The sequence below is a fragment of the Pleurodeles waltl genome, chromosome 6, assembly GCF_031143425.1.
Source record: "Pleurodeles waltl isolate 20211129_DDA chromosome 6, aPleWal1.hap1.20221129, whole genome shotgun sequence".
In the NCBI taxonomy this organism is placed as follows: Eukaryota; Metazoa; Chordata; class Amphibia; order Caudata; family Salamandridae; genus Pleurodeles; species Pleurodeles waltl.
Genome location: NC_090445.1, coordinates 1460604151 through 1460620989, shown reverse-complemented (window position 1 = coordinate 1460620989; position 16839 = coordinate 1460604151). Strand labels below are relative to the sequence as shown.

The window sequence follows — 16839 nt, the reverse complement described above, 5'->3', positions numbered from 1 at the left end:
AGCACAAAGAATGACGCTCTCTCTAACATAATACATTTACATTGAATAAAAAATGTTGATCTGTTCGGGCCCTACTTATTAAACAATATCGTAAATTCACTCCAGCAGTATTATGCCGACTTTTGAAGTAAATCGCTGTCTATGATGGAATTCACGAAAGATTCAGGATACTGCCAAGGTCACACACGCCTGAATATGCTGCACACATGCACTTGCATGGCAAACTTTTCTTTTCTTTCTCCTAAGCCAAAATATCCTCCCCCTTTCTCCTACAACCTCCACCCCCCAAATTGTGGGGTACTTCCTCTCCATTCCTATCCTAGATAAGGACTAAGGGCCAGATGTACTAACATTAGGAATAGAACTGGACAATCTGAAAATAATTATTTGTTCGGTCTAACAACAAAATATTTTCCATACGTAGTTGCATTACATTCAAAATGGAGCTGATTACTGTGCTAACTCAACAAAACAAAACAAACAAATGCTTTTAAACAAACTGTATTAGAAGCAAATTTGCATCTGCCTCCCTCCTGTCCACACACTACAGCTATTTCCCTTCCTTTCAAATGTTGTGCCTATTTCTATTCTTTTCAGAGTCTGCAGTTACTTCCACTCTGTTTAAAGACTGCAAGTGCTTCATAAACAGTCTCCCTAATATAACCCAATGTCTTTATACACACCCCATGCACTAATAAAAGTTAGCAAGTACCATTACATCATCAGCTACATGAACAATGAAGATCTTAGATGACTTACCCCGAATGTACTGGACTCGAGACAAGGTTCACATTGTCCATGGTGTCTGCTGTCCAACTATAATGTTTGAGGGAATCAGAGTCACACTCCCTAGTAAGCGACTGATGCTAGCAACATAAAAAGAAACACATTAGCAACGAAAAGCACAGACCTCTGAAAGTCTCTCTGTTTAGTGAGCATATGCTGTAAAAAAAAAAAAAGTAAGACATTGTGGGCGCAAATGTTCATAAACAAAAACATTCACATCTTCAGAAAAAGTCTTAATCAAAAAACTCACCACTTTAGAAAAGTCTCAAGTACAAACTTTAATAAATATTTTGATGATTAACAAAATCAAACGGAGCGGCTGACACCCACAGAGACTGTATGATAATGGCTATATGTTCATATTTTCATCACTTAATGACAATATGCATTTTCGTTACTGGTTGATTTAAAATATGAAGTCAGCACACGATGCAAGGTGAGCTGCCTCTATAGGATTTAAAGCTCCTCCTGAGTGGATTAAGGAAAGAATCCCTTGTGGAATTATTCATGCAAAAGAGACAGCATTCTCTAGCCCCAATGGCACCACGCCTTTCCACGATTCGATGGTATATATCCCATCTCAAAATAGTTCGTCCCAAGAAACTGGATACATCTAAAATTAGGGAATTCGGTGTTAGAAAACTTTCGTACCTGAATGATCATTCTGCAATGCGCCAACTGATACATCTGTTCAAACATTCAAGTGGCACTCCAATACATATTATTAAGTGTCAGGCATGGTAATTTAACAACAAGTACTTTTGATGACAGGCATTCGATGAGCTGTCTTCTTAGTCAAGGACACTGTCCAATTATCCAAGCACTCCTGTATTCCTAGACACTGCATTTTGAGGCAGCAGGTGGAAACTAAGCTTTTAGCCATGCTTATTTATGTCCTTAGGCCTTGGCTTGGCACCCGGTAATGATAGGATCAAGAGCAGTCTTTATGTTCTGGATGAGATGAAAGTAGCTTCTGTTCTTGAATGTATTTGCTGAATGTCCATATTTCAAATTAATGCCACGATTTTGGAATGGCCATTGACTATGTGAAAGCTGCTGAACTGCTTACACTTAGGGCAATTCACCAAAATGGCAGATCTGTCTGAAGTGCGATCACACACCTTTTGACACCACGGAGTAAACCCCTGACCACACATCAGCCTCCTATTACTTGCTAAAGGGATAGGGATAGGGATCTCAGTGGAAAGAACAGCAAGTAAGCAGCTCCCTCAATGTCCCGTTTACTTTCTGCTCTAACCACTACTTTCTTGACCCCAGTCTTCAGAGCCAACAAGGGCAGTGCCAGTCATGTCTAAAGATAGTAGCAGCTTGCATCGGTGGATGCCCATATTTCCGCAGGATGCTGAAACCTTTCATCTAGTGCAATTTCTATTTATTTAATTTGTGCCAGTGTTCTGTATGTTAATGCTGTTATATGAAAAGTATTTTACTTTTCTGTATAGGAAGTAGGTTTTGTTGCTACTTTTTTTTTTTTACATTTTAATTCTTTACATTTTGTCAAGAAAACCGTGAAAATCGAGAAACGGGCTACAAACGTGCTCAACTGCTAAAACGACTTGAAAGGCGTTTGAGAATGGCTTGTGTGGACGAGTACACGTCGCTACTTTACTGAACTTTGTGTTCTAAATCAGGCATGCAACTGTGCAACTCCCATCTATAATTATGCTGGATCAGCCACTTTTGGCACGGAGTCTTTCTTGACTTGAAAATGTTTCTATAAATAAGCAGTTTCTTCACTGTAAAGTCCATCCAGGGGCCGAGCTGCCTGATAAAAGTTAAGCAACACTAACCCCGAGGAAGCAGCTATAAAAGCTATTTCGCAAACCTTTGCTGCGAACTATATTTTTGATATCTTTCAAACATGGCACCCGCAGATGACAGACGTCTAGCTAAGCCTTTAATTTGTTGCTATCGAAACCAGCGATTTACAATAAAAGTTGTAGTTAGTGTTTGGTAACGTGAAAGAATTCCTTTCAGTCGAAGATACGGCTGGTTCTAGGACGAGGGGATGCTTGCAGGCTGTCTAGGTTGTTACTGGAAGGAGACGCAGCTCGCGCCCACACATGGCTAAGGTTGTCCCTTATGCTAAAGCAGCACACGTTTTTGCCCCATCCTGGAGGTATAATACCGTCGAAATGAAATTCGAACTCACTCATTTGGCAGACACTAACGTTTTCATATTTACTGGTAACAAAATAAAAACGTCTTCCCTCTAAACACTGTTTGAATTCACTAAAACCTACGAGTAAAGCAACATCTCGTACACCGCTCGCTGTGATGATAACGAACAGCCTGCAAACAGAAATCAGAAATTTCTCAGGGCACAGGGGACTAGAATACGCAGTGTGTGCATGACTCAGAGGTCTGGAGCCGCCACAAATCCCAGCTGCCCGAACAATCACACGGCTTTGCGAGTCTCATCTGCTGCGTGCCTCTGAGGTTCAACGGGCTATGCTGCTCTGCTATCTGTCAGCTGTCCCGGCAGGCGAGACAAAGAGAGGGAACGCCAAAGAAAAGCCAGAGAGCTGGGTTTAAGCAGGCCTCTCTCCTGTCAGGGGCCAGTGGAGCACTTCTATCATTCCTCCTGCTCACAAAGAATCAGTACATCCATCCGTACATGGAACAGCTGATTTCCCACAGCATCTTTACTGGAAGTACTAGCAGTGCAGAGTCTCTCTAAGGACTTTAAAGTCTTCCTGGATGCTGCATTGCTGCGGTACTCCGAGTTTCTACTCACAGAAAGGGGAATAATTGAAGGAATTGTTGATTCACACGGAATCACCCATTTCTGGTCATTATTCCCACGCTCCAGCCTTATCCGGGGACTCCCATAGCTGCTCAATGCACACAGAAATTTCCCTGGCTTTCTTCATTCCTCCAGTTCCCGATCCAGTGGGTATTTAGGGGTGCTCTAATAGGGCCATGGAAGCATCCTAGATGGAAGCTCGGGGTACCTCTCAAGAAGACGGCAGTAGAGTGACATGGTGGGTCCCAATGTGCACATCCCTTTGCCAGTATTTCCTACCGGTGAAAGATAAAGTGACAGTGACCTCTGGTCTAAGGGTTCTGCATTTGGTCTGAAATGTATGGATTTAGGACGGTTTGATCCAGTGTTAGCCAAGGCATTTTGATTTCATTAAAATTATATTTATATTTATTTTGGGGGCTTTCACAAAGAGCAGGCCCATAAGACAGTTCCTTTCACTATGAGGGACTGCTAAGGCAAACTATGCTTTGTGACACCAAAATGACTTTTGCTTTTACCCTATGTTTATCATCTTTTATACTGAAGAGGGCCCTAATGGATTTAACCATGCCCTGAAATACTGCAACAACTATCAGTTAATGAAATGAAACTGGCATATGATGGCAATACAATAATATATAAAAGTGTCTTTTCCAATGGTATTTAGCTCAAATATTATGATCAGTAGTTAACTAGCCCAGGAACAAGGAATGTCAACATATTCTTCTCTAGCTCCACCACCAGCGAAGATGCCTCCTAAATCTATAAAATTCACCAAAAATATCTAGGAAAATGTGCTGTAAAATGAGTCCTTTGGCAAAATTGTTTCCTAGCATTTTTTGGCGGTGCTGGATTCTGAAACATTCCTGGAAAAAGTTTAAAGCGGGTGTATGGGTACTATCAAATGAATAGGTTTACAGACCAGCCTAACTTGATGTGCCTCCATACAATACTCCCATCATATTGTCCTCTGTGCTTCCTGCTCATCCTATAGGCGCCCTACCTGTTGAAGAACAGGTCCTGAACTTTAAGTTCCCTAAAATGTTTCCAGGTTTTGCAAAGGACTGCTATTCTTTATCCATCTTTACAAGATATATGAGGAAGACAAAATAACTACTAGAGTAACCATGCAGTATCTGCTTAAGATCATACCGGGCAACCATCTTTTCCCCTACAGAAGATCACATGGGACACCAAGAGACTAGCAGCTTCCTTAGGAAGGGGACCAAAGTCCTCCATCTCAGAACACCACATTATTAGATGATGAAGCAGAATCTCCTGATGTACAAAGTAATATGGACCACCAGGAACTCCCCTTTATGCAGGGTCTCTGGAGCGGATACGCCTAACAACTAAATGCATTACACAAATGTCCATGGGAGACTAAACAAGAGCATCCACAAAATAATTGTAAGTAATTTAATTTATGGAGTTAATAGCACCTTGAGAAGTGTTGGTAGCTGGAGGTGTGACTAGTGAGGATTTCTGGTGCACTGGGATGTAGGTGGAATTTACCACATTATGCTTCTCACCACCAGGAGAACCTTACAGTGTCAAAAAAGATATGGGCTCAAAATTGCACCAAATCAACATCTTGGGAAGAATCTTTTGTGAACGGTCTGCAATAAACCACCATCGCACTAAGGGGGTCATTCTAAGTTTGGCGGGCGGCGGTTGCGGCCTGCCAAACTTGGACCGCCAATTGGCCGCTCTGCGGTCAGAAGACCGCGGGGGCCATTCAGACTTTTTCGCTGGGCCGGCGGGCACCCACCAAGGGAGCGTCCGCCGGCCCAGCGGGAAAGGGCCTGCAACACTGAAGCCGGCTCCGAATGGAGCCGGCGGTGTTGCAGGTGTGCGACGGGTGCAGTATAGGCAGACAGTGCCCCCAGGGGCCCCAGGACACCCGTTCCCGCCATCCTGTTTCTGGCGGTGAAAACCGCCAGAAACAGGCTGGCGGGAAGGGGGCAGCGCCGCCATGGAGGATTCTCCCAGCCGAGGCTAATCCGGCGGGAAACCGCCGGACCCGGCTGGGCGACAGCCGCGGTCGGAATACCAAATGAAGCACCGCCAGCCTGTTGGCGGTCTATGACCGCCAGGGTTGGAATGAGGGCCTAAGTAACCACAACCTGTATCAAAGACCTGGGTCCCAAAAGCAATGATGCGCCCAAAAAGAAAGGGGTAGTCAGTTTGTATCCACAGTTTAGCAAGTCTTCTCTGATATATTTTAATAAGCATTTTCTTCTCAGTTCACTCACTCCTTCAATAGCATACCTCCTTCTTTGTTCATTAGAAGTGTGGATGTGGATACAGCTGCAGGCTGTTTGGAAAGATCCCAGTCTCAATAGATATATGAACATAATTCGATCTGTGGACATGTTGTCATTCAGTTTGTGCTGGTCTATTGTACAAAATCCTCTGGATTTAGAATATTTTCTGACTGTGCCACTAAAGGCGTAACACTGCCAGAGTAATTTCTGCAAACGGTGCAAATGTCGCTGGTGGAATACACTGCTAGTTTACGTCTAATGAAGAGGTATGCTCTTGTCAACCACATTTTCATTACAGTCTTATGCAACTGCCAGATACATTTATGGACGTTGTCATCTTCTAGCTTCTCAAACTATAGGACAATTACAGTGAAAATTATGAAAACTGTACAATGTGTTAACTAATGTTGTCCCAGTTACATATTCCTTCTTCCTTTAATCCTGTGTGATCTGGAACCCACACACAATATTGTATTGCATGCACAGCCTTAATCCTTTAAGAAACTCGGTGTATCTTATGCAGTGTGTATAGAAATCTGATAATACAAATAGTTCTAACACTGTCCCTTTAAACAGCAGATAGGTGGAGGCACACAGGGCAATGCAGATTCAGAAGTGTCATGAAAGGGTAGTGGGACAGCAAGATGATATGCTCTGTGTCAAAAGTGGCTCCAAGATCTAAGAGGGCGACAAAGTACGCCAAGTAATTCCATTATTCAAGTCTGTATTGTGTCATCAGTGGCTCGTACTACGGCATGTCAGCAGGCTACCAATCTCTCTCAGATTAGGTGACACTTTGTGCAGAGGACAACAACGTAGGAGGAGCACGGCATACAGAGGTAAATACTGGCAAAGAATGAGTGTGGCTTTTATTCATTTGGGCTCATTTTGTGCAGCCTAGAGCCAGTTGGTTGTTTTTTTCATGAATGAGCTGGTGGGATGACAGCTATTCCACCAACTGTCACGTGGCAGCACAATTGTCAGGAGCTCAGCATTCGCTGAAAGGCACCACAGAGACACATTAACAGGCCATCAGTAAAACCATTGTACAAGCTGGGTTTGTACACACCTCCTGTTCATGAAGGTGTAAACTGTTTGCTTAGCTGGGCTGTGGCTCTAGAGCTCTCCTAAACAGCTTGTAGCACGACCTTCTGATAAGCAACAAAAGGTTCAGTTGAGTCATAGTGCTGCGTGACATTGGGAAACCTTTGATATACAAAAAGCGTGTGCTGTCCTCTGGCAGGGCCTCTCGCCCAATTGTTAATTAAGATCTGACTAACCAAACTAGTAGGTCACATGTAGCTGACAACACGTTCACGTGCTAGAGCACGTGCAAACCCTGCTCTAATTTTGACAGATTATCTATCTGGCTTTGCAGGTTATTTCAAGAAGTGGGCAATCTTGAAAGACATTGCTTAAAGGCGACTGACATAATTTCAAGGTGATCTGAGCCTAGAAAGCTTGTAGAAAAATAGATACTGAAATCTCTGCAATGCAATAGGTCTCACATTTGCTTGAGTTAGAGCTATTGGCATTGTGAATGCCTAACTGGACTTTTCTTGCCAGATAAATTGGTCAATTCTGCCACATAATTTGGCCATCTTTGCCACAACATTATAGTGGCCCTGCATATAACAAAAACACTTCCATTTACCTGCTTCCTCTATCTGCAGCAAAAAATCCAAGTATTGCCATTATTATTTTATTGTTTTATATTATTATTTTGCCCCCCACGCCATCTAGTGTGGGGACCCAGAGATGACCTAGACACAAAGAGCACGTTGTGTGGTGAGTGATGGGCAAAAATGTTTTGTAATGGGGATGGCCCGCAAAGCATTATGGGATGAGTTTTCAAAGTGCAGCGAATATTGTAGTGCCTTTACTGTAATGCTCAGAAAGGCCCCTAGAGGACACCTTAATAAAAACAGCATTTGTAAGAAACTTGATCATGTGACTTTACAGTCAGCCATTAGAGGGCAGAACGACTTGAAAATAGAATAACAGAAAGTAATGAAGTGTAATCATATATGTGGCCACTAGAGGGCGTAGTGCTTACGCATTTTGAGGCATAGCAAGCCTACTGCAATACTATTACAAAGAAGGCTCTTAAAATACAAACTACTCCCAGCTGTAAAACAAAAGTTTCAGCCATGAGAGTGCTTAAAAAGACAATGAATGGGGGGAGAGGTTGCTATTTTGGTGTCCCCCCAATCTAGTGTGGGAACAGAAAGATAGACAGACAGAGTGTGTCGTGCTAAACGTTTTGATGGTGGTCTTAGTGTCCTAGGACCACCACAGGCTGAGTTATGGGGAAACTGTTTTGAAAAGGAAATGCCCTGCAAAGCATTATGGGGTGAGTTTCCCAAGTGCAATTAATATAGCAGTAGCCAGGGATGTGGAATTCCTATAGCTCTACGCCCGAACATATTGTTTGGGGTCCAGGACAACAGGTTTTTATATTTATTTTGCCCTGGGGACAAGTAGGCCCAACCCCCTACAGCATGAACCCTATTGGCTACCAGTTTAGATGGAAGGAAACTAGCTGCAGTTGAGGTAATATTTGTGTCCATATGGTAATGCTGTTCGAACTTCTATTTATGGTTTATTAATGCAGAGCCTTTATTATTAGGGTGAGCGTGCTAAATAATCGTTGCAAAGTCACATTGCACTACTGACAGTGGTTCCAGTAAAATAAATGTGAACACGCGTTTGAAAAGTTTAACATGATGATATGTATAATGCTCCCAGAATGCTTTATGTTTAGATGTATATGTTTGTAGAGGCTTGTAAGCAAGATTGATAATCTTTGCTTTCAAAATAAAAATGTGCAGAAAAAAAATGCAAGTATGAAAAAGACTTTTGTTGCTAAAATAATGTGACATTTTAGGTACTATTTCTTTTAAGTATAATTTAGTAAAATGTGTGAAGCATGCGAGCATTTAAAAAAATATTCATTATAGAAGATCAATGAAACCATTTTCAACAAGGTTATATGAAACATAAAAATAAACAAGCACAGGCAAAACCAACCGATCTGACGGTGGTCAATCTTTTGGTTTTGTCAATGCGTGTCTTGTTTTGACATGGCTTTTGTTAACCTTTATTGTTGTAGGAAGTGACAGGCCTTCGCGTTTGTAACAAACATTGGCAAAAAACAAAACAAAAATTGTCTCAAAATACACACATTGCCATAGTCGTTCCTGGTACTGTGGGAGAGCAGAATGCTATCACTCACAATAAAGCTAGCTGAAAAATGGCTAGAGAGAGAAATAGAATTTTAATAAAAACAAAAAGTCTTAGTTAACGCCAGACCTAATTAGGGGCCCAATTCCTAAAGAAAGTCACAAAAGTGCACCTATGGTGTATGTCTTTGCATTAGTGTCTTTCAGGAATTCACAAGAATTTACAGAAGCAGACCAGAAAATTGTACTCCTAGAAAATATTTGTGAACTGTATTTTAGCACGAGTAAATATGCATGTGTAGATTTGCTCATGTGGAAAGCTACTGAGTGTTAACAAGGTCATTTTTCCGCCAACCACTTTTTTCCCCAACCCTGAAATAACTTCTACTTCTGCCCTTGTCCAGAGTAAATTACCAACTTTTCTCAGTATGGGAAGGGATTAGAGAAGAGCTGGTGAAAATCCTTAAAACATGCAAAGTTAACAGGTTTGCACAGTCTCAAAGACATTCCAGTCCTGGAACTATTGCTTACTGCTTCCTCCAGCCCCAGTATGTAGATTTATGGAAAGGTGGCAAAATAAGGAAATTGCTATGGAAGGGCTTGGCATTGATAGTATTCAAGCCCTACTGTAGTATTAGATCTGGCATAATCAGAGAGGCTTTTATCAGAGCTCTTACATAATAAGATTGCTGCCATAATGTGTTGCTGCTCTACATGGCACCAAAGACACGAGTAGACTTTCTTTAGAGATCAAGTACATTAAAAAGCAACCTGTCCCATGGATAAGTAGATATTTTGTTAAATTCCACATCCCTGAGAAGTTTGGCTGTAATGCTCCGTACAGACCCCAGAGGACACCATAGTAAAAATAGCATTTGTAAGAAACATGCTCATGTAACCATATAGTAAGTTCCTAGAGGGCCTAACAATATAAAAACAGAATGTTAGAAAGTAATGCAGTGTAATCATATATGTAGCTCCTAGATGGCGTAGTGCCTTTACACATTTTGAGCTCTAGCAGGCCTACTGCAATACTATTACAAAGAAGGCCCTTAAAATAGAAACTACTCCCAGCTTAAAACAAAAGTTCCAGCCATGATTGTGCTTTAAAAGACATTGAATGGTGGAACAGGTTACTATTTTGGGGTCTCCCCAACCTAATGTGGGGAGGTACAGATGACCTAGACAAAAAGAATGCGTTGTGCTGAACATTTTGATGGTGCTCCTATTGTCAGAATTATGGGCAAAAATATCTTGAAAAAGAAATGCCTGCAAAGCATTATGGGGTGAGTTTCCCTGAATGCAGTGAATATTGTAGTATCGTCTCTCCTGCTGTGTTGGGAGAGTCGTGTTGAGGAATAGTGTGTTTTTAATGTTGTAACTGCTCCGGTTTGTATATCTGGAACTGCTAAACTTGTGATAGTCATGTAAAGCGCTACTTTCATTGAGTTTGATCTACATGAAACTTCACTGTTATGTAAAGTGCAGTTCCAATCGAGTCTGAGCTATATGAAACTTCACACACTCATGTAAAGCGGTTCTCCGATTGAGTTTGTGCTCTATAAGCCGTACAAAAGAAAACAAAATAGTGCGCCACACTAAAGTATCTCACCAATCGTGCAATAATCCATGTAACAGGGTCAGTCTCCAAGACGGTAACAAATCAGCCTCAAGGAACAAATGTAAAGCATTTCCCTATGAAAATCAAGGGGATTTTGAAAGGCAGGCCCAGGGACAAATTAAAGTGATGGGAGTGAAATGGGCGTGGTTAAAGCCCACAGAATAGAAAAGAGTTGTGCTTGCGCACTGCTATGCTCAACCTAAAAATGGACACTGATATCTGAAGACACGTGTAGACACACACTTTTCCAACTAGAGGGTAGAACCTTACTGCAATTATGTGCTTATGGGTCCTATATTTGTGTATGCTTAGTACTAACATCTGTTTATGTTTCAATTCAAGGAGTGTTAGACCTGACAGCCTTAGGGTGGTCATCCCCCAACTTTCTGCCTGCCTCTCTCCACTTTTCTGACACTGTTTTTGCTTAATTTAGGACTCTGCGTTTACCACAGCTAACCAGTGGTAAAGTGCATATGCTTTCTCCCTTAAACATGGTAACATTGGTTTATTCCCAATTGGTATATTTGATTTACGTTTAAGTCCCTAGTAAAGTGCACCACGTGTGCCTAGGGCCTGTAAATTGAATGCTACTAGTGGGCAAGCAGCACTGGTTGTGCCACCCACATAAGTAGCCCCTTAACCATGTCTTATGCCTGCCATTGCAAGGCCTGTGTGTGCAGTTTCCCTGCCACTTCGACTTGGCATTTAAGAGTACTTGCCAAGCCTTAAACTCCCCTTTTTCTACACACAAGTCACCCCTAAGGTGGGCCCTAAGGCAGGGTGCTGTGTAGGTAAAAGGAATATGTGTGTTTTATCTGTCCTGGTAGTGGAAAACTCCCAAATTCATTTTCCACTGCGGTGAGGCCTGCTCCTTTCATAGGATAGCATTAGGGCTATCCTCATATATTGTTTGATTGGTAGGTTCTGATCAGAAAGGGGTAACCAGGTCATATTTAGTATGGCCAGACTGGTAAGAGAACATCCTGCATTTTGGTGAGGTTGGATTTTGTATTACTATTTTAGAAATGCCACTTTTAGAAAGAGAGCATTTCTCTGCACTTAAAATCCATCTTTGCCTTACAGCCTGTCTTCAATCCACATCTGAGCTGGCCTTGTTGACATCTCCCTTGAGCATTTCACCCAGACAACCACTAACACAGGATACTCAGTCATACCTGCACTCATCTGCATACTTGAGTGGGTCTTCCTGGACTGGGAGGGTGGAGGGCCTTACACTTACATTTCAAAGGATAGTGGCCTGCCCTCACACAATGGACTGCCTAACCCCCTACTAGGACCCTGGCAGACAGACCTGTACTGAAAAGGGACCTTGTGCACTTCAAAACCACTCTTTGAAGTCGCCCCCACTACAAAGGCATTCTTGGGTATATAAACTGGATCCCTGACTCCACCATATCAGACACTTCTGAACCTGCAACCTGTCAAGAGGATCTGCCTGGGTTACCAAAGGACTCATCTTGACTGCTTTACTGAGAAGGACTGCTGCCCTGCTGTTGCCCTGCTGCCTTGCTGCCCTCTGACTTTGCTGAGAAGCACTCTCCAAGGGCTTGGATTGAGCTTGCCTCCTGTTTTCTGAAGTCTCAGGGCCAAAAAGACTTAGGCTCTCAATTCAACTTTGGCAGGCGGCAAGCGCCGCCCGCCAAGTTGAAACCGCTGCGTGGCCGCCAACGTGGCCGCACTCCCATGGTGTCTATTTGGAGATCCCCACCGGCCCAGCGGGGATCTCGGCCGCAACACGAGAGCCAGCCCCAAATGGAGCCGGCGGTGTTGCGGCGGAGCGACGGGTGTAGTTGCATCCGTCGCGCTTTTCACGGTCTGAAAAGCTCCATGGGCCATGGCAGGGGGGCTCCTGCACTGCCCATGCCCAGAGTCTTTTACCTCCAGGGTTGTAATGAGGGCCTTAATCTCTTTAAGAAAACTCCTTGTGCGACAAAAATTGACGCAGAGCCTTCCGGAAACAAGACACAGCCGTGGTGTGACCGAGAAATTGCCACACAGCGGAACCTGAACAACGCAGCCTGACTTCTCAAGTGAAGAATCGACGCAGCGCCTGCAGAGTGACAGAAAATTTGGTGCATCACTTACTGGATCGACTCAACACCTGTGACTTCGTCTTGTACACCCAGGATTCGCACACATTGTCTCTGGGTGTCAAAAAGATCCCCACATCACAGTGGGGAACCAAGCCTCCGCGCCGGAAACCAATGCAAAGCCCCTTGCAGCGTGGAAATAAACAATGCATTGTCTGTGCCGCGCCGGAAAATCCGACACGCACCATATTTTTCCCACACAACTCCTCTGCGGTCTCCGGGCATGTTATTTTTGACGCAAACCAGGTACTTTGTGAAACCAAGAGACAACTGTTGATTTCTAAGACTCTTTTTAATCTTGCAAAAGTAATATCTCAAGGTGTGCTTATTGAATCTATATTGTTTTGAGGTGTTTTCACTGTGTTACTGTATGATTTATTGCACAAATACTTTACACATTGCCCAAACTGCATTCTAAGTTAAGCTTGACTGGTCAGTGCCAAGCTACCAGAGTGTGGGCACAGGATAATTTGGATTGTGTGTGACTTACCCTGACTCGGACTCTTGTCCCTATTTGTACAAAGGTGAATACCTCTGCCAACTAGAGACCCCATTTCAAACAAGGAGCTACAACATATGCATTAGTGGGGGTTAAAGTGAGAGAGAACTTAAGATGTGGGCAGACTCAGAACTGGAGCCGCACTGAACAAAAGCAAGTTGATAAAGGTCGGCTTTAAATGTAAATGGTCAGTGGTCGGAGGATGGATTTTGGTGTTGGAAGGAGCAGATACAAAGGTGTTGGACGGTGTAGGGAAGTTAGGTAGAGGCTGAGAGGGGTGGTTCTAGGAGACAAGAAAAACAACTTAATTTAATTAGGTGCCAACTATATAACATACGTGCATGAAGATGACAGTAATGTAGCTTAGAGGGTGCAATATTTCAAATCCAAGCAAGTATGCTTGAGTCATCCTTCTTGATAAAATGAGTATTATGCAGTAATGTCTGGTATTACAAAGAGGTGTCAATTTTTTATGATATATATATATTGAAAATGTCACTTACCCAGAGTACATCTGTTTGTGGCATGTAGTGCTGCAGATTCACTTGCTATGCATAGCTCTTCGGACATCTAGTGTTGGGCTCAGAGTATTACAAGTTCTTTTTCTTCGAAGAACTCTTTTCGGAGTCACAGGATCGAGTGACTCCTCCTCTCAATTACAGTGCGCATAGGCATCGACTCCATTGTTAGATTGTTTTCCGGCAAAGGGTGAAGGAAGGAGTGATAGAGTATAAGAATATAAATAGATGTCTATGCAAATGTATCTACATATGTACTACATATGTACAAATGGTAAACTTTGAACGACTGCAGGCTTCCGGGGAGGAGGGAGGGTGCATGTGAATCTGCAGCACTATATGCGACACACAGATGTACACTGGGTAAGTGACATTTTCCGCTCAATGGCATGTGTAGCTGCAGATGCAGGTGCTATGCATAGACTACATAGCAGTTAATCATCCCAAAAAATAGAGGTGGCTAGCCTGTAGGAGTTGAAGGTGTTTGAAATAGTGTTCTTAAGACAGCTTGGCCAACATTGACTTGTTGTTTTGAAAATACATCTACACAATAATGTTTTGTAAATGTATGAGGAGTAGACCATGTGGCAGCTTTACATATATCAGCCATTGATATGTTTCCTAAGAATGCCATAGACACACCTTTCTTTCTTGTAGAATGTGCTCTAGGTGTGATCAAAAGTTGCCTTTTTGCCTTAATGTAACATGTTTGTATGTATCTAACAATACATCTTGCTAACCCTTGCTTAGAGATAGGACTGCCTTTATGCGGTTGTTGAAAGGCAACAAAAAGTTATTTGGTTCTATCTACATAGTACATTAGAGCTCTTTTGAGGTCAAGAGTATGAAGGGCTCTTTCTGCAATTGAGTCTGGCTGTGGAAAGAAGACTGGCATTTCCACTGGTTGGTTTATGTGAAAAGGTAGACATTTGGGATTTGTTCCAAGTACAACTTTATGTTTGTGTACTTGGAAAAAAGGTTCTTCAAGAGTGAATGCTTGTATTTCACTAACTCTTCGCAATGAAGTAATGGCTACTAGGAAGGCGACTTTCCATGTTAAAAATATAATCTCACAAGAATGCATGGGTTCAAAAAGTGGGCCCATGAGTCTGGTAAGTACAATATTTAGATTCGAAGTAGGAACAGGTGGTGTTCTAAGCGGAATAATGTGTTTTAATCGTTCCTTGAAGGCTTTTATAACTAGAACTCTGAATAGAGAAGTGTGTTGAATAGTCTGCAAGTATGCTGATATTGCAGTAAGATGAATTTTAATGGATTAGAAAGCTAAATTTGATTTCTGCAAATGAAGTAGGTAGCATACAATATCTTGTATTGATGCTGTAAGTGGACAAGTGTTTTAAGATGGACAGTAGTAAACAAATCTTTTCCATTTGTTAGCATAATATTGTCTAGTAGTAGGTTTATGTGCCTGCTTAAGCACTTACATACATTTTAATGGATGTTTTAAGTATCCAAATTCCATGACTTCAGGAGCCAAATCGCTAAATTGAGAGCACTGGGGTTTGGGTGCCTGATATGACCTTTGTTTTTTGTTAATAAATCGGGTCCGTTTGGTAGTTTGGAATGAGGTACTACTGACAGGTCTAGGAGTGTGGTGTACCAATGTTGACGTGCCCATGTTGGGGCTATGAGAATCATGATAAGAGATGTCTGACGTAGTTTGTTGACCAGAATGTGAAGGAGTGGGAGAGGGGGGAAAGCGTAAGCAGATACCCCTGACCAATTGATCCATAGAGCATTTCCCTTGGATAGGGAATGTGCGTGTCTGGATGCGAAGATTTGGCACTTTGCGTTTTCACTTGTTGCGAATAAGTCTATTTCTGGTGTTCCCCACTTTTGAAAGTACTTTTGAAGTACCTGAAAGTGAATCTCCCATTCGTGCGTCTGTTGGTGGTTCCTGCTTAGGAGATCCGCCAGCTGATTGTGTTTTCCTGGAACGTATGCTGCTAACAGATGAATGTGATTGTGAATTGCCCATTTCCGTATTGTCTGGGCCAGAAGGGACAGTGGAGATGAATGTGTCCTGCCTTGTTTTTTCAGGTAATACATGGTCGTCATATTGTCTGTTTTTATCAGAACAGTTTTGTGTTTGATAAGGGGTTGAAATGCTTTTAGGGCAAGAAACACAGCTAATAATTCTAAATGGTTTATGTGAAATGGTTTCTGTTTGGAATCCCATTCCCCTTGAATGGTGAGGTTGTCTGGATGATCTCCCCAACCTATCATTGATGCGTCTGTTGTTATTGTGGTCTGAAGCACAGTTTCTTGAAATGACCGCCCCTTCATTAGATTGCTGAGATTCCACCATTGAAGGGACGTGTGCGTTTGGCGGTCCATCAACACTAGATATTGCAATTGACCTTGGGCCTGAGACCATTGTTGTGAGAGGCATTGTTGTAAAGGTCTCATGTTGAGTCTTGCAAGTGGTACTATCGCTATGCAAGATACCATCATTCCTAGAATCTTCATGATAAATCTTACAGTGTATTGTTGATTTGGCTGTATATGTGGTATGAGATTTTGGAAAGCCTATATCCTTTATTATGTATTTGGATATGCTAGGGCTTTTTGAGTATTTAGAATAGCACCAACGTAAGGTTGTACTTGTGCTGGTTGAAGGTGAGATTTCTGGTAATATAGAGTGAACCATAGTGTATTTAGGGTTTCTATTATGTACTGAGTGTGTTGTTGACATTGTGTAAAATTGCTTGATTTTATTAGCCAATCGTCTAGATATGGAAAGAAATGAATGTGTTGCCTTCTTAAGTAGGCTGCTACTACTGCTAGACATTTTGTGAACACTTTTGGAGCTGTTGTTATGCCGAATGGCAGAGTCTGAACTGATAATGCTTTCCTGCTGTGACAAACCGGATGTATTTTCTGTGAGCTGGATGTAGGGGTATATGGAAATATGCAGCTTTAAGGTCTAAAGCAGTCATGTAGTCTCGTTTCTGTAGTAGTGGAATGACGTCCTGCAGAGTTACCATGTGAAAGTGTTCAGACAGGACGTATAGATTGAGAGGCCTGAGGTCTAGGATAGGCCATAGAGTGCCATCTTTTTTGGGAA

General features: G+C 42.4%; 1 protein-coding gene across 36 annotated transcripts in view; it reads right to left on the bottom strand.

The window, feature by feature from the left end:
- ANK3 (ankyrin 3) overlaps positions 1–16839 on the bottom strand; it is a 1678649-nt gene that overhangs the window by 242420 nt on the left and 1419390 nt on the right. For all 36 annotated transcript variants that reach the window (XM_069240922.1, XM_069240928.1, XM_069240923.1 and 33 more), the window contains one exon: positions 760–866. In XM_069240922.1, the coding sequence (XP_069097023.1) occupies positions 760–866 (107 nt within the window). The remainder of the gene's footprint in view (positions 1–759; positions 867–16839) is intronic.